Source organism: Macrobrachium rosenbergii, chromosome 54 (genome assembly GCF_040412425.1).
Source record: "Macrobrachium rosenbergii isolate ZJJX-2024 chromosome 54, ASM4041242v1, whole genome shotgun sequence".
In the NCBI taxonomy this organism is placed as follows: Eukaryota; Metazoa; Arthropoda; class Malacostraca; order Decapoda; family Palaemonidae; genus Macrobrachium; species Macrobrachium rosenbergii.
This window is the reverse complement of record NC_089794.1, coordinates 33,855,514-33,875,564: the sequence shown is the minus strand read 5'-3', so window position 1 is coordinate 33,875,564 and position 20,051 is coordinate 33,855,514. Positions and strand designations below refer to the sequence as shown.

Sequence of the window (20,051 nt, the reverse complement as noted above, 5' to 3'; positions counted from 1 at the left end):
GCAGAGACGAATATAGAGCTAAATCAGCTAACAAAAATCACCTGTTACTCATTATCACATACACCAGCATCAAGCACATAGCAAAAACACAGGAGAAAAGGAAAACATTATGTTTGGGAGTACTAACAAAAATCTGCCGACACTCTGATCTAAGAGGTCACATCCTTTTTAGGTTGAAGTACCTCATCTGGATTAGCACTTACAGAGTCCTGAAAGGAGGGGATTGAGAAATCCTTGTATCTCTCGTCATAAACTAACAGGTTCTGAGTTTTCACCACAAACTCAAGAACAAACTAGAACAAATGAGATTCCCCACTAGATAGGACAAGCCACATAACTTTACTGAGGATAGGGCCAGTAAAATGACAGTCTTGAGTGTGAACTCCCAGTACAAGACCTCTTTAAGGGCTAAACATCACCTGAATTAGGCTGTGAAGAACAAGTCACATCCCATTTGAAAGAAAAAAGTTCATGAGGAGAACAAAACTGCTCAGAGCACCTCATGATGATGAAATCCATAACTTCAGTCTGAAGACCTGGCTTAAGGCTGAATGACAGCCTTTTAACACTGAGACTTTTCTCAACAAAGATAGACAACGAAGTCTGTAAATCCACTGAACAGAGGTTCCAACCAAAGACTCCCCCTTCTATGCCACCAATCACAGAAGATGGCTCACTTTCCTTGGTACACATTTGACAAGGATCACTGGAAGTACCCTGACCTCTCCTGTGCAGTCTTACAAGAAAAGCCTCTCTCTCCTGCGTGACCTGCTATATAATCCTGAAACAGGTAGCTAGAGGCACTCTACTGCCTGATACCTTGGGAAGTATGGCTGATGAAGGGGAGTGGGCCACAAAGAAAAATCTCTCAGCACCACTACCAAGACAGTCAGCAGATCAGGAAACCACTCAGCATGGGCATACAAGGCACCACCAGACTTATTCTGAGTACCATTGTGATCAATACTTCATTGATCACTTGGCAGATTGTTCAAGGAGTGCTGGTAAACGTCTTCCATAACCGACACAGATTTGGTACAGGAAAGCACAACTCCATGAGCTTCGTGTTTAACTGAGAGGCAAACAAGTTGGTCAATGATGTTTCCCAACTCTTGAACAGCCTTTCTGTCAAGAGAGGGTGAAGGGACTTCTCTGTCTCTTCTACCTGCCCCCATACAGTTGAGCTGATTGGCTACCACATATCAGGCTAAGAGCTCTACAGCAGGTAAACCACCCACCCGTGTATCTGCCTCACCAACTGACTGAGATGAAGGAACCATCCTCCTCTGCTTGCTGACATATGCCACTACGATCCTGTTATTGCTCATTGCCACTACCAAGTGACCCATCGCATGTCCCTGGAATGCTCACAGAGCTAGCAAAGCCAGTTGCATTTTCAAAATGTTGATGTGCAGAGAAGGGTTATCCTCTGGCCACACACCTAAGGTGAATATGCTATTCAGGTGGGCACCCAAATTCTCCTTCAACGTATTAGTGAACAGCTGCATCAGCAAAGGTGCATCAGAGAGGGAGCATCACCTGGAGTTGACCAGTACCACTTCAGTTGCCACAGCAGAAAGTGCAGGTAGAGTCACCTATGTGAAATGAACTTTTTCCAGGACAACAGACGGCTAAGAATGAACAACTAATGCCGAGCTGGTTGTTCCTGCCTAGCCAGGAACTGGCACTGCATCCTACCTGAGCTCACTAACCTAGAGTCTGAGGGAAAGACTCACTACAGTACTGCCGCATCTATGAGCATGCCTAGGTTCTTTATGGGCTGGGTATGGATGAAATCCGACTTCTCCAAGTCTATCACAAACTGCAGGACAAGACAAAAAAGTGAGTAGGTGGTATCTGTTCTGGAGCAACAGCACCTCTGAGGACAAGAACTATTCAGTCATCCAGGTAATGATGCAAGTGTATACCCTGCAAAAGGGCACAATCAGAAACCAAGGTAAACATTCATATGAACACCTGTGAGGACATAGCAAGACCAATGCACAGAGCTTTAATTTGGTACATACCTTTTGTTGCAGACAAAATGGAGGACTGACAGAAAAGCACTTGTCAATATATGTCCCTCAGATTCACAAAACACATTAAATCATCCTGTTGGAATCCAACACTGATGCCATTTCCTTCTTGAACCAAGTCTGAAGGACAAACTCGTTCCACTGAAAGAGATTGATGACTGGTCTCCAAACACCAGTTGCTTTTCCCTGGAGAAATAGGCAATTGCAAGGCCTAAGAGACAGTTCCCTACAGTTTGTAGGGTACCCTACTCCAACATCTCCACATATGCCAACAGGGTCAGAGTTTCTGGAGATCCTGGAAGACAGGATGGGAACTGTACCTGTGTGGGAGCCCTTGAAGGGTATTCTGTACCTGTCTCAAAGGGCACAGCCTACCCAGGACACTGTCATATTGCCCAGTGGCATTACAGGCAACCCCTTACTAGTGGCAGCTGTAACCGAGGTTCCCCAGAAGCATGAGCTGGGTCCTCTCCTACGAGAGGTGTAGGTGCACCATGCTCTAGTGCTTGCTCATGGCACCATGGCACAGTATCAGCCATTATACACCAAGCTAAAGATGACACCCCATTCAAGCATCTCCACTATGCCAACAGGGCCAGAGCTTCTAGAGATCCTGGAAGACAGGATGGGAACAGTACCTATGTGGGAACTAAGAGTGGATGATGGTCCTTGAGGGGCATTATGAACTTGTCTCAAAGGACACAGACTACCCAGGACTCTGCCTCCAATGTCTCTGCCACATTGCCCAGTGGCATTACAGGCAAACCCTTACTAGTGGCAGCTGGAAATGAGGTTCCCCAGAAGCATGAGTTGGGTCCTCTCCCACGATATATGAAGGTGCGCCAAGCTCTAGTGCTCACTCAGGGCACCAAGGCAAGCGATCAGTACCACAGTATCGGCCAATATACACCAAGCTAAAGAAGACATGCACAGAACAGGATTCCACCCCATAGTCATCTATTTTGTGGAGCTCCTTATATTCAGTGAAAGCTGAATCAGTAGAGGCTATGGGAGAGTGGGAACAGGTAATATCATGCACAAGCAACTCCAGGGCCTGTGGCAAACCATAACAAGCCCAGGGTGCAGCATGATAACATGCAAACAGATCATCCCAGTTCCCCTGCGCACCATGCAGTAAAGACCTATTACACACTAACCCCATTTGTACACACATGGTCCAGGGATCATCCATGCACCAAGCATAAGGGTAGCACTGACTCTTACCACCTGTTCTTCAAAAGCATGGGTGAACAAGTCACTTGCACATACATAACTAAAATGCTACACTTACAGTGTTTTATTTGTGTCCTGGGTTACATTGTAGTGGCTCATCCTACTTGCAAAGTGGTCCAGTTCCTGTACCTTCTCAGTTATTTCCTAAAAAAAAACACACACACAATTGATTAATAACTAATCTATGTACGTAGCTACGTATAAAAATTACCATTACTGTACATCCCACTGTTGACATGACTTATTGCTGGGTATTGCCAATACACTACAACTTTATTAAAATAAAAAGGAACCATAATTAACAAAACAATATGAACCTAGGAATGACATATGTGAATAACAAAAAGAAGGAAAGAAAAATTAAAAAAATCTCACTTTTAAACAACACAGCTGTTTCATAATCACAGAATACTAACACTTCTGTCGTATAAAATTGAATGTAACAGACTGCATGACTGATTTTGATTATGAAATTTAGGTCTTGAAGACCAAGCGTCGGAAAACAGACTGCATGAAGCACTTACGGTTCAGCTCCACAAAATGTATGAAGAACCTACATTTAAAAACTTTCAACTTTCAAGTCAAGAGTATGCAAAGTTGTATAGTACTTCTTATTTAAGATAGTTCAGAAACTACTGTAGACTGGTATAAAAAACAAAAACCATCCCTTGAAGAATGGTACAGTGTATTCCAATGCAGGACAGTCACACCTTAGTTAACCCTTAAACGCCTACTGGACGTATCATACGTCGACTAAAATTGTCTGTTGGGTGCCAAGTGGACGTACCGTACGTCGACTACAAAAAATTTCAACCTTCGGTCAACTTTGACTCGACCGAAATGGTCAAAAAATGTAATTGTAAGCTAAAACTCTTACATTCTAGTAATATTCAATCATGTACCTTCATTTTGCAACAAATTGGAAGTCTCTAGCACAATATTTCGATTTATGGTGAATTTTTTGAAAAAACTTTTTCTTACGCCTCTTGTGTAACTCGGCCGAAAATTTCAGAAATTCTTTCGTCATTTTGTCGTAATTTTTGCACTGTTCTATATTAGCCGTTACATAAAGTTTTATATATGAAAATGTGCGCAATTTCATGTAAAATACAGCAAAATACAACCCATGGTTGTAGCTTTTATCAGTTTGGAAATATTTTCATATGAACCACGATAATTGCCAAAATTTCAACCTTCGGTCAACTTTGACTCAACCGAAATGGTCAAGAAACGCAATTGTAAGCTAAAACTCTTACATTCTAGTAATATTCAATCATTTACCTTCATTTTGCAACCAATTGGAAGTCTCTAGCACAATATTTCGATTTATGGTGAATTTTTGAAAAAAACTTTTTCCTTACGTCCGCGCCAGAAATTCTTTCGTCACGTTGTCGTAATGTTTGCACCATTTTATATTAGTCGTTACATAAAGTTTTATATATGGAAATGTGCGCAACTTCATGTAGAATACAACAGAAAATAACTCATGGTTGTAGCTTTTATCAGTTTTGAAATATTTTCATATAAATCACGATAACTGCCAAAATTTCAACCTTCGGTCAACTTTAACTCGACAGAAATGGTAGAAAAACGCAATTATAAGCTAAAACTCTTACATTCTAGTAATATTCAATCATGTACCTTCATTTTGCAACAAACTGGAAGTCTCTAGCATAATATTTCGATTTATGGTGAATTTCTGAAAAAAAAAACTTTTTCCTTACATCTGCGCGCGGTAACTCGGCCGAACATCTCAGAAATTCTTTCGTCACGTTGTCGTAATGTTTGCATTGCTTTACATTAGTCGTTACATAAACTTTTATATATGAAAATGTGCGCAATTTCATGTAGAATACAACAGAAAATAGCTCATGGTTGTAGCTTTTATCAGTTTTGAAATATTTTCACATAAATCACGATAACTGCCAAAATTTCAACCTTCGGTCAACTTTAACTCGACCGAAATGGTAAAAAAACGTAATTGTAAGCTAAAACTCTTACATTCTAGTAATATTCAATCGTTTACCTACATTTTGCAATAAATTGGAAGTCTCTAGCACAATATTTCGATTTATGGTGAATTTTTTAAAAAAACATTTTCCTTACGTCTGCGCAGTAACTCAGCCGAACATCTCTGAAATTCTTTCGTCACGTTGTCGTAATATTTGCACAGTTTTATATTAGTCGTTACATAAAGTTTTATATATGAAAATGTGCGCAATTTCATGTACAATACAACAGAAAATAACTCATGGTTGTAGCTTTTATCAGTTTTGAAATATTTTCATATAAATCACGATAAATAGAAAAAATTCGACTTTCGGTCAACTTTAACTCGACCGAAATGGTCGAAAACTGCAATTGTAAGCTAAAACACTTACAGTCTAGTAATATTCAATCAAATAGCTTAATTTTTCAACAAACGGGAAGTCTCTACGCACAATATTTCGATTTATGGTGAATTTTTGAAAAAAACATTTATGTCCACGCGTTACGAATTCATGCATCATTTTGTGATAATATTTTCTCTGTGTTGCTTTGATCGTTTTACAATTTGTTATATACCAAAATCATCGCAATTTAGTGTACAATACAAAGAAAAACAAAATAACCCGTTAGCTTGAACCGTTTTGCTCACAGCGCGATTTGTATAAAATTATATATGAAAAATTTTTTTTGCGCTGTCATATATTTCAATATTTATATATGCTAATGATATTTTTTTCCATTTCTGATGGTTGCATACTAAACTTCAGGCAATGACAAAAATAAATGAACCAAAAATGAACTCTTAATCTTAAAAACTAAGCGTGCTGTGATTTTTTTAAAAAACTTTTTTTCTGCTTCGGCGCTAACTCACCGAACGCCGCCGGCATACGGGAGACGTTTTTGTAAATAGAGGCTCGGTGTTTAAGGGTTAAACGGCGCTTGGTTAAAAACCAACCCAAATTTTTAAAAGTGGATAAACAAGATCCTACTAGGTGTGACAATACTTCTGATATATAATTAATCAATACTTCTAACACATACCGACTTACGATTATTCTTGATATTGTAAATTCTGTTGTAAGAAAGGTGATTTATCATATGAACCTTCTAACTAAGGTCTCAAAGAGGCAATGACCCAACACGAACAGAGTCCCTTTCCATCCTTGTACTTGGATGGTTGTTGAAATTTATGTCCATGATTTATCAGACATACTGGACACATTTGTGAATAATCAGTCATCACTTAAACACACAGACTGGTGAAAGATAAAGCAATTCTTACAGCAGTCTATGTTTACTGATAAGATTTCATAGCTTTTTCTTATTTCACATGAATATGAAAATGTTACATGTTGCGCATGACTCTCATTCCCAAACAGTCTCAGAGTAAATTGCACATTAAACCTAGGTCAGTTTTCAAGAAGCAACTTACGTGTAAAATCTGATAATAATGTGGTAATCCTGTGTAGAACAAGGTGTGGAATGGACGACCACTATAATCAAACTCAGCATCTTTCCTCTTGAAAAATACTTCAGTTGGATGTTTCATCTGTGGTACAGCACGAGGTTCAAACAACCCAGAAGGAAACAGGTATGCAATTGCTCTCTGTAAACAAAGAAAATAATGCAAATTTTACAGGTAAGTGGATAGCTAAACAGTTTTGTTATAGGCTACATCCATTAAATTCAGTTTAAAAAATTTTTTTTTTTTTTCACAAACTCACTTCCTAAACAATTCATCTCAAAACCAAAATAAAATTATCTGCTGGTCAGCAGAACTGCACATGAACCTGACAGATCCTTGGGTTCCCAACTAGTTAGAGCTTTACTTTTCAAGCAGTTTGGCTTGACAGCCATGAGGGATCAGTGGAGTTGGGAGGTAATCACTCCAACTGTAAGTAATGGGATTTTATTAAAATCTTATCTTTTTCTTACATAAAACTAAGCAACAATCATAACTTATTATTCATCTGGAATAGCAATTTCAGAGGGAGGCTTAGGTTGATAAAAAAATTACTAATTAGGACAACGGATCTGTCTGAGAGAGCTTTTGGGATTGAGATAAACAACCAATCCATGGCTTTAAAGGAAAACTGAAGGTTGTTTCTGTAGGGAAATAACCCTCAAAATCACAACACAACTAAGAAGTTTGACTGCAAGCCTTTACAATATCCTTGGAAGAAATTGTACTAACCAAAATACCGAGTCAACTGACTATTCTAAGTCCACAGCTGGAAACAGTCCAGGGTATCTGTGTGTCACATCCTCAAGAAGGGTTTACAAACATCTGGAACCTCCATGCAACCACCAGAAACCAAAGTTGAAATGAAATATACCTGTACTACTGAAGAGGTCATTCTTATTGATAAAGAAAATGTGAAGAGCACCTTGGTTTGATCACAATTGCCTGGAGTTGTCCTTGACACATAATTATCAGCATTAAAAGGACAAGTCCAAACCATGGCAGGGGTTACTATACGGAGTAAATGAAATTAGCTGATCTATCTTGAAAGTGAAGGAGTCAGAGGAACCTGTCTTGAAGATAATGTCCAGTAAACTTGAATCAGAGGTTTGAAGGGAGGCTTAGAAAATTCTTCAGTGATAATGAGAAGCCCCATCTAGGTGACTAACCTCTCCTGCAGTATGTCCTGGTGCTTTAAGCTTTCCTGAGGGCAGACATAAATCCTCTAAAACTACAATATTTCAGAAACAAAACTGCCTCTACTGGAATGCCTGTGCTTCTGAGCCTTAGCTGGAAAACCTTAAGAGAGATCTACACCTCCAGGTTCCCAAGGAATCTGCAAAGATAAGGTTGGCATAGGTATTCCCCCGCCTACTAAATCTTCTGGGGATGACTTTCCAGCACAGAAGACAACTGGCAAACCACCTCTGCAATGGCCACAGCAGTGCAACTAGCCATTGGCACAAAAATGTTGCAGCTCTAAACCGGACCTTGTTGAAAGGATGACAGATGGAGACTTCTACAATGTCCAGTGCGTGAATGAGGACATTTAATTCCAAATCTGTTTGGTTCAATAAAAAGGAAAATTATGTTGGGGTATCATAAGGAAATCCAACAAATGGTGTTCCACAACATCCAAGAACTTACAGATGCTTGGATGTGGTGAATATTTCAAGGGAAGAGTGGAACCATGAAAGAGTTTTTGGCTTGATCTTTTCTTGATGAAAATTGAAATTACTAATTTACAAGGATCTCTATATCTCTATCAACCTCAGTCCAATGGAGAAGCTACTGCAATCATAATCAGAATCATTATTTCTCCTCTCTTGCTCTTCACATGAAGAGTGAAAGTTTATGACCTAAATAGACCACCAATATTGATCAAGTAACTAATGTGAAGTTCACTGTTCTGTACGAACCAAGTCGAGTTGGTGCCTTTAGCATGGCAAATAGGTTTAGCATGGCATCTCTTACATGAGGGAGAGGCGATGCATCACTATCTCTTCTCGGTCAAAGGCCATGTCTATCTATGGAGAAGAGAATTAGTTAATGTCTTCTCCTTGGTTAGTATCACAGGGTGAACTGTGCAGACTTAAAAGGGTTGCTCTCCATGAAGGAATATTACAAGTCTATCAAGTGCTTATGTTGTTGACACATCCAGAACAAGACACCAAGCAGTCACCATTGCAAGTGTAGCTTGGATCCTTACCAGGGCAGTACATTACACCAGTCCCTATCAAAGTACCATTAAAGTCTTACCCTTGGAGCTACTACTCTACTTAAGGTTCATGTTAAGAGGAAAAACTGTTACTAATCTTTTTAAACAAAGATGAGCAAATATGGTCACTCTTCCTGCACAGAAATTTTTTTACTGTGGATGCAGTCTCTACTGCAGCTGGTGCAACCATCTGGCATTCCAGCTGATACTCCTCTTAGCTGAAGGTGCAACCTCTGATGAGAACCATTCTGAAGTAGCACATCAATCTTTATGGATCCCACAAAACAGTGGGCTGTGGATCTCTGTCTAAATCATAACAAGAGTTGACAACTAGAACCCAGGAAAACCATGCCTTCAATCCCAGGCTATAGTTCAGTCACTGTACAGGTATAGTCACTGGAAGAGAAGCAGTCACCGCTGGTGGTGTGATCACCAGCAGGGGATCAGTCACTACTGCAGGAGTAATCACTAGAAGAGGGACTATCATTGCTGAAGGTTCAGCCACTGACAGAGGAATGGTCACTACTGGAGGCTCAGTTGTAGCTAAAGAAGTAGGTAACTGCTAGTAAAGGTATAGTACAAGGAGCTGCACCAATTTTCATCTCTTGCTATTATTTAAGAACAAATCCTTCAGAGGAGCCCAATGAGGCTAGAAATATAACTCAGCTTATCTGATACATACTGTAATAATAATAATCATCATCATTACCATTCACTGATATCTCCACAATGGGCTTAATGGTAACAAAAGGCCTTATTACAAAGTTGAAAAATGGCCTTTGTCTCTTATCAAAATTTTGCTCACTATTCAAGTGTGCTTCCTTCCCTTTGAAATATCATCTGTTGATCATATATCTTATATATTTTAATGTTCTTGAAATGCCTTTCAGGCTGACAGTGCTAGCTGAATGGTATGATTTCTTTTATATTTGGCTGACCCCTAACAGTACATTCAGTCCCTATCCTGCCCTAATCTAGGTATCATCTGTCTGTCAAGTCTAATTAAACTGTCCAAAGTCAATTTCTGTACATTGTAAAGACATACTACTCTTACAAATATGAGCTGCTAAAAACCAAGAAGCCAATAATCATGTGACAGCTTCAACATTTATGTTTACTCCTTGCCAGCTTTCATTAATAAAAATCAAGTAACACTACTATTTACAAACCAATCTAACAACCTTACTGGAATTCTGTTTCCCCACTTGTTCAATAACAACTTTGACTATAAAGACATACTAATTACTTAGCTAAGAGTTTCTACTCAACGGCAGCTTAAATTTTGAAATTCATGGTAGCAACACTCTTTTGTTTATGTAGGTGACTAGCCCCACCCACTTTCAGGGTAAGAGAGCAACAACTCAACCTAGAGCTCAATTTGTTTATGCTCAAAAAGTCCATGCGAGGGGAGGAGGGTGGGCTCCATCCGTAATTACTGGTTAAGTATACATGAAACTTTATCATAAAAATGTCATTTTTATATAAGTAACTTACCCAGTAATTACTTAGCTGAATCCATACTGACAGGCAAAGGGCTTCCTGGACATAATGTACCCCAGAACATTAAAAAGGTTAATGAATTTGAGAAAAGAATAAAAAACGGTTCTAGCATTGATACAATGTTCGTTGTTCCTTACCTGGTGAGAGAGCTGCTGCAAGTAGATACTGACTCTGGTTGGCGTTCATCTCAACCTTGTAGCGGCGTGGTGGTATAGCCAGGATCGCCTCTACTGAGTGAAGAAGTGGTCCGATTGCTGACAAAGTTTTAACAGAAGCTTTGTGACAAAGGAAACTTCCGATTGCAGTACCGTAAATATAACAACCAGAAAAAACACTGTCACCTACACCATACAATTAAAAAACAAATATCCATCACCCAACACTAAAAACTGGTGGGCACTCCTTATGCATAGTACCTGCCAGGCTCCCCTAGGACTCAACACCCTAAGTGATGGTGAAGAGACAAAATAGAGGAAGAGATGCTTCCTACACCTCCTCACTGAATACTAAGCCAGCCATGGAAAAAGATCCTAATGTAGTGCATTTTTCATAGAATGTTTCTATGTCTCGCAAGTAATGCATCACGAACACTGACTAACATTTCCAGTATGTAGACTGCAAAATTGAGGAAAGGGAAAGATTATGTTTAAAAGCTACCGAGGTAGTGACTGCCCTCACATTAAGGGCTCTCATCTTCAAGACAGGTAAGTCTTCCTCACCAATTTGGGAGAGTGCTTCTAAAATGAGGTCTCTCAAAAAGAACGAGAGTGCATTCTTAGACAATGGTCTACAGGGGTTCTTCACCAAACACCACAAGTTACTAGCTGGTCCCCTGATCTTCTCTGTCCTATGAAGATAATATCTAAGTGCCCTCACAGAGCAAAGAACTCTCTCCTTCTTCTTCTACTCCTACAATGTTCATTAAACTTTTAATGGTAAAAGAATGAGGCCAGGGTTGCACCGTATTCTCATTCTTCACAAGAAAATTCAAGATGAGGGAACACACTGCATCCCCTTGGGAAAAACCGATTCTTTCATCTATAGCATGAATTTCACTAACCCTTTTAGCTGTAGCTAGCGCCACCAGAAACAATGTCTTTTTAGTAAAGTCCCTCAGTGAGGAAGAACGCACGGGCTCGAAACGAGGACTCATGAGCCATTTGAGGACTATATCCAGGTTCCAAGGACAAGCCTCTTCCTTTATTATTCTTGGTCGTGTCAAACGACTTAATCAAGTCAGAGAGGTCCTGGTTCGTTGATATGTCTAAACCTCTGTGCCTAAATACAGAGCTGAGCATAGATCTATATCCTCTTTAAGCTGATGAGGAAAGGCCTCTCGAAGTCCTTAAGTAAAGCAGACCTCTCAAAGTCCTTAAGTAAAGCAGAAACTCTGTAACTTGAGCTAAAGTGGTCTTAGAAGACGGGATGTTGCGTCTCTTATACCAGAGTCTAAAGCCGCCCACTTGGCCTGGTAGACACTGTCAGCAGACGTATGTCTACATCTAGCAATAGTTTCCTCCATAGCTCTAGAAAAGCCCTTCGATCATGTGAGTCTGTTGATAGTTGAAACCATGTCAGCCCCAGAGAGGATATGCCCTGATGGAACCTCCTGAAGTGGGGTTGTCTGAGCAGACTTGAAATGGTGGGAAGGAGTCTTGGGAAGTCCACAAGGAGCCCGAAAAGCTCCAGGAAGCACTCCTTCTGCGGCCAGAATGGTGCTACTAGGGTCATTTTGACATTTTGGTGTGACTGAAACTTTCTGAGGACTTTGTTTATCATCCCAAACAGAGGGATGGCATACAGATCCAGGTTGGACCAGTTCTGCATCATAGCATCTGTCGCCCAAGCTAGAGGGTTTGGAAACGGGGAGCAGAACAGAGGAACGCGACGGTTCCTGGAAGATGCGAACAAATTCAGTGTTGGCTCACCCCCACAGCTTCCATAGTTCAGAACAAACCCAAAGTCCAGAGTCCACTCCGTGGGGGTATTTGTTTGTGGCGACTCAACTTGCTCGCTAGCACATTGCATTTTGCATTTCCCTTGAATGAAACTAGTTATCAACCGATTTTGGTCTGCCCAAAGCAGCAGATCCTTGGCTAGCTCGTAGAGGGAGAACACGTGGGTTCGCCCTCAAAGTCTGATATACTGTATGCCAGCACTGTGGTGTTGTCCACACAGATCACCACCTTCTTGTTGTGGACCTCCTCCTGCAAAGTTTTGTACAGTAATCCTAAATGGATCGCTTTCAACTCCTTCAAGTTGATATGCAGGTTTCTCTCCTGTTGGGACCACACTCCCAAAACTTCTTTGTCCCCCATGAGAGCTCCCCAACCCAGATCTGACACATTGGAAAAGAACTATAGGTCAGAGTTCACAACAAAGAGAGACTTTCCCTTCTGCAGCCCATCTGTGGAGTTCCACCACCGCAGGTCTTCTTTTATCTCCTCCGTTATTGGAAATACACGTCTTGATCTATTTTTCAATCCCAGCTGACCCTTAGAAAAAATTGCAGGGGTCTCATATGCAACCTTCCCAGTTTCACGAATTGCTCCATGGAAGCCAGAGTGCCTAGCAGGCTCATCCACTGAGTGGCCACTCAATCACTAATGAGCGCTCGGCAACAAACGGGCACTAGCTCTCTAAAGAGCGTCCTGCAAAAATATGTGGGCACTTCCGAGAAGCGGCATGCTTAAACGAGGAATGCTTAGAAGTCAGACGCTAGTCCAGGCACCATTGATTGGCGCTCCGACTGAGAAAAGCGTTCAGGACTATTCCAAGCACTGCACGAAGGCTGGGAGCTACAGGAAGGCTCTTTATGCCTTTTGCTGGGTAGCAGATGGGACTGATCCCTGAACGTAGAACATCTTTTCAGAGGGTGCAACTTGTCCAAGAAGCACCACTGGCGCCCCTTACTTGGACTTGAGTCTCTAGAGCTCGATGAAAGACGACAAACCTCCAAGACGCCTTTCCAACGGCCGTCTTTTGTCGCAACCTGGGACACAACAGGTGCCACTGAGAGGGCAACTACCTCCCTTGGGCCTACAGTATGCCTACTCCCAGGGTTGGGGGAGTATGGCAGTGACCTTCACCTAAGAGAGTCAGTGGGACGGGCAGCCACCTCCTCCACTATCACTTCACTTGCACTTTTCTCATTAAACTTTTCCATGAGGAAATGCACTGATCCACCCATTTGGGCCACTGTGTTGGCAAGAAGACCAAACTTTTTTGTCAAACTCTAACTCGAGGCTGGCGCAGTCATCCGGATTGGAAGTGTGGAAGCCAGGAGAAGGAGTAGCTGGAATTGGAGGAGGGCTGGAAATGTAAAATGGAGTATAGAGTTTTACTTCAGACCACTGAGCTGATTAAAAGGGCTGGGAAGGATTAGACTTATTTTAATTTAGAACCAATTGGTTACTTTAGCAACGGGACCTACAGCTTAGAACCGAACCACATTATAGGAAATGAATTTCTATCATCATTACTCTTCATCAGCCAGCGCGGAATCGAACTCCGCCCATAATGATGGTCTGAAGCTCAACCAACTCGGCCAACAAAGGGCTTTGGGGAGATTAATTTAGCCTGAGAAGAGGCAACAGGAACGTCAACATTACTAGACGTAAGATTCGTACCCTGGCTAGCTAAAGATTTTACTTCGGCTCTAGAAGCTGCTCTCCTCTTATGGTCTCTTTCTTACTAAGAAAGGTGAGAAGCTAAATTCTTCCATTTTTTCTCATCCCACTCTCTATACTCCTCGCAAGTCAAATCAATAGAACATACCTGTCCTCTACATGCAGTGCACAAGTTATGCGAGTCACAGCTAGCTTTTGTCAATTGAGTATTGCAGCCTTTGCTGCAATACCAAAAACTAGAACTAGTCTGACACAGTCAACTAGCAGTACAAGTCAAAAATCAGTAAATCTCCTAGGAGAACTAAGTCAGAAATAATGGTTTCACTGAAAACCTATCTAAATAATCAATGCCGAAGGCTATCAAGTCAAAAATACTTCACCAAAAGGGAAGATCTCCAACACAATTCAAATTCAGCTGCAATTCTTAACACCGTGTGTGGTCTTAAGCCGGCAGAAACAAATTGAGCTCTTGGTTGAGTTGTTCCCCTCTTACCCTGAAGGTGGGTGGGGCCAGTCACCTACATTAACAAAAATGTTGCTACGGCGAATTTCAAAATTTAAGCTGACGTCGAGTAGAAACTCTTAGCTAAGTAATTACTGGGTAAGTTACTTATATAAAAACAATGTTTGTACATGAATATCTTCAAATGAAAAGAAGAAAGATAATTTCATCTTCAAATTCTTACATCCTTATCTTCATCTGTAAATGTTTCAGGGTCTTCTCCCATTATGTTGGCAAGATGTCGTCGACCTATCTCATATTCAGCAACCTGCTCCGCCATGAAAGCATCTGAAAATGTGAACAAAAATGTATTAGGTGTGGAAAAAAAAAAAAAAAAAAGCTTCATAAAATCAAGAAAATTCAAGATATGAAGAGAAAAATCGGGACTAATGTAAAAACAACTTTCAAAGTAATTCACATCCTAACTTCTTACTATAGTGGCTTCAACTCTTTACCCACATTAAATAAGTCAGTAAAACATCTTACCATGAGCTTGAGCACGTTCCATATATGCTTTCATGGCTTTGCTCATCTTGTGAGACTGCTCTGCAGGTGCTGTCACATCTGCTTTGTCAGCAGCAGTTGAAAAAGGAGCAGAACTGAGACTCCTTGCCACTGTTGCTTTCAAATTCAGCTGCAATGTAAACCAACTCAGTTAAAAGCAAGAACTGTATACATTACCAAAATTAACAAAAACATGAAAATGTGCAGCACCAGCAAAAAGTATTGTATGTGCCTGAAGACTTCGTTTACCAAATTAGGATACATTCAGAATTCCTATAACACAACAAGTATTTTTCCATCCCATATAAATCTGCCTAGGAATAAAAGACAATTCACATTATAGCCAACATTCATGAATTAGCATAGCTGGTTCCATATACAACATAATCATTAAAAAAAATACTCTGTAAGTAAAACTGATACAATAAAAAGCAAATAATCAATAAAAAGCTAATTCAAGAAAATGAGCAGATAAAAAAACAATAAAAAGACATTGGCAAATGAAACAGTCACATAGCACCTTCCAGCAAACAGACAGAAACAAAAGACTAGGTTAAAGAGCCTATGCAATTTTGACCTACTCCACATTTTACTACTGAAAAAAAAAAATGAAAAATAAACAGGTATTGACCAGAAAAGCAAAGAAAATTAAGAAAACAGGATTACACTGAGGAACTGTCAGTTTACTAATTGTACAAACCCCACTGATTTAAGATATTGAAAAATTCATTAAATGTACCACTGAAATTTACTCCAAGTGAGTGTATAATACAATCATTACTGAAGGTGCACTTAAACTGGGTTACAGTATACATAAAAACAGATACATAAATTTGTTAAAGTTACAACCAATTTCAAATTATTTAAAAGCAGTGGACAAACAGTAAAATTAAGTGTGCATTAAACGACTGGAAGATGTCCAATAAACAAATAAATACTGAGAATAATAGTAACATACAGCTAATAATAATAATAATAATAATAATAATAATAATAATAATAATAATAATAATAATAATAATAATAATAATAATAATAATAATAATAATAACTCAATTCAACAGACTTCTGTACTCTTCAGCCACATAAACTCTTAAATTGAATGTTAATTGTACAAGGTTTGTTTAGCTGAGGAACTATGTGGCATTGCTGTTTGCTGCAAGCTATCTATTCTTTTAAGATATTTTTACTTATCAGAAAGCCAGGCCCCTAAAGCATCTGTTAAGCTGATGCGCCACCTGTAAGAATAATACGTGCAGTATAACTGATGTACCAAAAATGGTTCAGTATTCATATTATCCACAGCAGGGCACAGGCACAATAAGAAAGGCTTCCATTTTGTTTGTGAAATAATTTTAAGTAATACAAGCAAGATGCATACAAAAGAGAGCAACTAGATTCATCTGCACCAATTTGGAGTAAATGTGGTCACTGTCGAACTTCACAGTTCCAGAGGTCCTCTATTCCTCACGGTGCTGGACTGTGGAAGTTCTAAGTGAAGGAACCTCAAAGTTCAAGTGAAGCCTACTACCCTAAAACAATGCTCCGGGGTGAGTGAAGAATGACAGGCACAGATTCCGCAGACGAAAACAAACCTAACCTTTTCTAAAACACTGTGACCTGACCTAACCAGACCTTACCTTCCTAACCTCACTTAGGGTGCCTTGTCCTCACCTGGCTGGGGAATAGGTGGCTTCGCCCCCTTCTGGCCCCCCTATGTAACACTAAACATCAGAAACATGGATTAAACTTCTGTTCAGAGGTAGTGTTAGAGCCTGATCCCGTCCTTCTGCAAAGTACCCAATTCTCCTTGTATATTATAATTTACTTATATTTTTACTTATGTATTTATTCATTTTATTTATTTTTTCTTTTGGAATACCTGATCTCTTCTTTATTTCCTCTTATCTACTGTTACTTCTTTCAAATGAAGACCATATTCTTTGGAAGCTTGAATTTCAAGAAAATGGACCCTAGGGCTTGTTCCATAGGCTATGAATAGGATTCACGTTCTGAATAACATAATAAAAATTAAACTTTCGGCAGATTTCTTAGACTGAAACACGATGACGAGTTAATCTCTGATAAAACTGTACATGTCTTGCTCCCAGCTTAAGGAGGATTTACAGGTCCCATGGCTAGGCCGGCTAGCCTAAAAGCCAGGCGATCATTAGGAATGGAATATAGAATTTAGGCCAAAGGCCAAGCACTGAGACCTATGAGGTCATTCAGTGCCGAAACTGAAATTGGGAGTAAAAAGGTTCTCAAGGTGTGACAGGCTGGGGAGTTCCTAGGCATTTTTGGGCCCAGGGTGCACAGTCCCATTTGGGGCCCCTCTTATTGGGTGGGAGGCAAGTGAAGCGAGCCAAAGCAGCTGGGGGGTTCGGGGGGGGGGGCTGTAAGCCATCCCCGGGAAAATTTTTAGAATATGAGCAATTGTAGGATCATTTTAAAGACACTTGTAAATGCAAATTTCAAAAATTTTATATCTTAAATTTTGCATTTTGGGGCTGCCTCACTTTGAGGCCCGGGGGGCGATTTCAAACAGGCCGGCCCCCCTTCAGGAAAGCCACTGGTGACAGGAGGAAAATCTGGCAGTTGCACTATGAAATACATGTTAAGGGAGGTTGGACAGCAAGATGGAAGAAAGAGAATATGAATGAAGGCGCAGTAAAAGGAATGAAAGGGGTTGCAGCTAGGAACCGAAGCAAATATGCAATGAACCTTAAGTAATGCCTGCAGTGCACGGCGTGAGGTGCACTGAAAGCACTAACCCCCTACAGGGTGGCGATGGTTAGGCTGGTGTCGAAGTTGACGCCGACAAAGACCCTAATCTCCTGAAGCATACTTTTAGGAACTGTACCTACCTGGGGTCCGTGGAAGGCTTTAACACTAGCTGAACATCCATTATGAATAAGTTTCCCAGTCCGGAATAACTGGACTAACGTAGAAGACATCGTGTATAGCAGTTTTATGTCAAATTTCTTGAATCTCACTACCCTCAGCAATCATTGGCTCCTGCTGACAAATACAAAGCAGTCTAGGGTGTTGTAACGGCACCTCTTGACCTGTTTTGCAGAATTGTACATGAAAAATTATTATTTATGATAGTAATATTAGTCATCCTTATAATATATCATGTGCTGTTATATATCATTTGACTTTCACTTTGTTCACTTTGTTTGGCTTTGTGTACAGTCCTCCACAAGGATAATTCCCTCTCTGGCGGGCCCTTGTACGTTTTCAAAATAAGGTGCTTTTTATGTTTTATATTTGTCTTTCAGTGTTGTCTCGTCAGTATCGTAGTTCCTGTAGAATAGGAGAGTCTTTAGTTATTTTTTAAATTTGCTTTCTTCTTGTATGCTCTTCACTTCAGGTGGTATTTTGTTGTATAATCTTGGTGCACATGGTACAAATGCTTTCTCGCCTGACTTACAATTTGTTCTAGGTTCAAATAATGCTAGATGCTTCAGTTGTGTAAATGCCAAATGGCAGTGGACCCAGAACGCCTTGGGGTACTCCTCTTGTTAGGCCTTTCTTTTCTGGTTTCACATTTGATATAACCACCTTCCTATTTTCTAAGTAGCTTTTGTACCATTTGTGTACATCATCTTCGATGCCCACTGCTCTCAGGTCTTCAAGCAGTAGATTGTGGTCAACTGCGTCAACTGTTGCACTTAGGTCAAGCATCACCAGGATGTCACATTTTCCATTTGCTATAATTACTACCATATCATTTATAATTTATGAAATTGCATAGAAGATTATTAGTCAAAGCCATGATCCGTATTATTTTTCACCTTTGACCATATTTTTTTATATACTGTGCACTTATTGCCATCATATTTTATGTTTCGTATGACTATGGTCTTTCTTTACACAATTTTTACACCTGAAGATGCTGCTAGTACATTCATTTGATTTGTAATTTTCACCACATCTAGGGAAAGCTTGGTCATTTCTACAATTTGTTGCGCTATGACCAAATTCCTGACGTTTAGAGCATTGATAAGGCCTACTTTGCAACTGCTATAGGCTACAGTGTACACAATTTGTCACCTCTATCATAGATAGTCTTTCATATTTGTGGTGTGCATTTGATGATGTTGTTTATATTTGTCATCTTTGGCTATCATTTCCTTTACAATTTTCAGGTCGTCATTTTCAGAAATGAGGCACTTTTACTCGGGATACATTGATCTCATTCTCAAATATGACGTTGAGCTGCTTTCTGGATGTTGGTTTGTTGGCTTAGGTGGTTTATGCCAGCAGGACCCTTGATCTGAGACAAAACTTAAAGTCTGAAGGAAAGTAGCAGAGCTACTGTAGTGGGGAAACCCGGACTCTGCTTCCCAAACGGATCATCCGATAATTAAAGGACATCTTGACTACACACTGTGACACCAAGACAAAACTGCTAGATCCTGCTTCTATTTTGAAAGTTTTTTTTATTTATAGCTTCTAATCAATAGACACTGGTGATGTTATTTAACAGAGCACCTTCAACTAGTCCTCATAAATTCATCACAATTCTTTATTTGCATTCATCACTTGTATTTCTTCCAGTTGTTCAATGTAAACTTTTAATTCGAACACTGCTGTCACGTTACAATAAATGTTAATTTCGTTATAACTTTAGGACAGTTTTGGTTGTTCCTTATTTAGTTTCCATTCTTCCTATCATTATCTCTATTTTACCATGTTTTTAGAATTGTTCATGTTATAATCAATTGTTTTTGGGGTGCTTAGGGGAATGAAGTTTATCATCTTTTTAACAAATGGAGATTATATATAATTTTACCTGTTTTTAACCAAAATAAAGAACATTAACAAGCACAAAGAATCGGATAAGCCGATTTAAAATAGATGAAAATAAGTCTTGATATATAATTTTAAGGTCAAGAGATTCTTAAAAAAGCTTAATCTTATAGAGTAAAGTTAAATAATACAAAAGTGCATATGGTAAAAACAATAAAAA

General features: G+C 39.8%; 1 protein-coding gene across 1 annotated transcript in view; it reads right to left on the bottom strand.

Annotated features, from left to right (window-relative positions):
- Positions 1–18,297, bottom strand: part of mRpS9 (mitochondrial ribosomal protein S9) — a 36,686-nt gene extending 18,389 nt beyond the window's left edge. The window contains exons 1-5 of the mRNA XM_067097853.1: positions 17,941–18,297; positions 15,056–15,203; positions 14,754–14,857; positions 6,691–6,864; positions 3,328–3,413 (exon numbers count right to left, since the gene is read on the bottom strand). Coding sequence (XP_066953954.1) covers positions 3,328–3,413; positions 6,691–6,864; positions 14,754–14,857; positions 15,056–15,203; positions 17,941–18,030 — 602 coding nt within the window. The 5' untranslated portion in view covers positions 18,031–18,297. The remainder of the gene's footprint in view (positions 1–3,327; positions 3,414–6,690; positions 6,865–14,753; positions 14,858–15,055; positions 15,204–17,940) is intronic.
- Between the last annotated feature and the right edge of the window lie 1,754 nt (positions 18,298–20,051).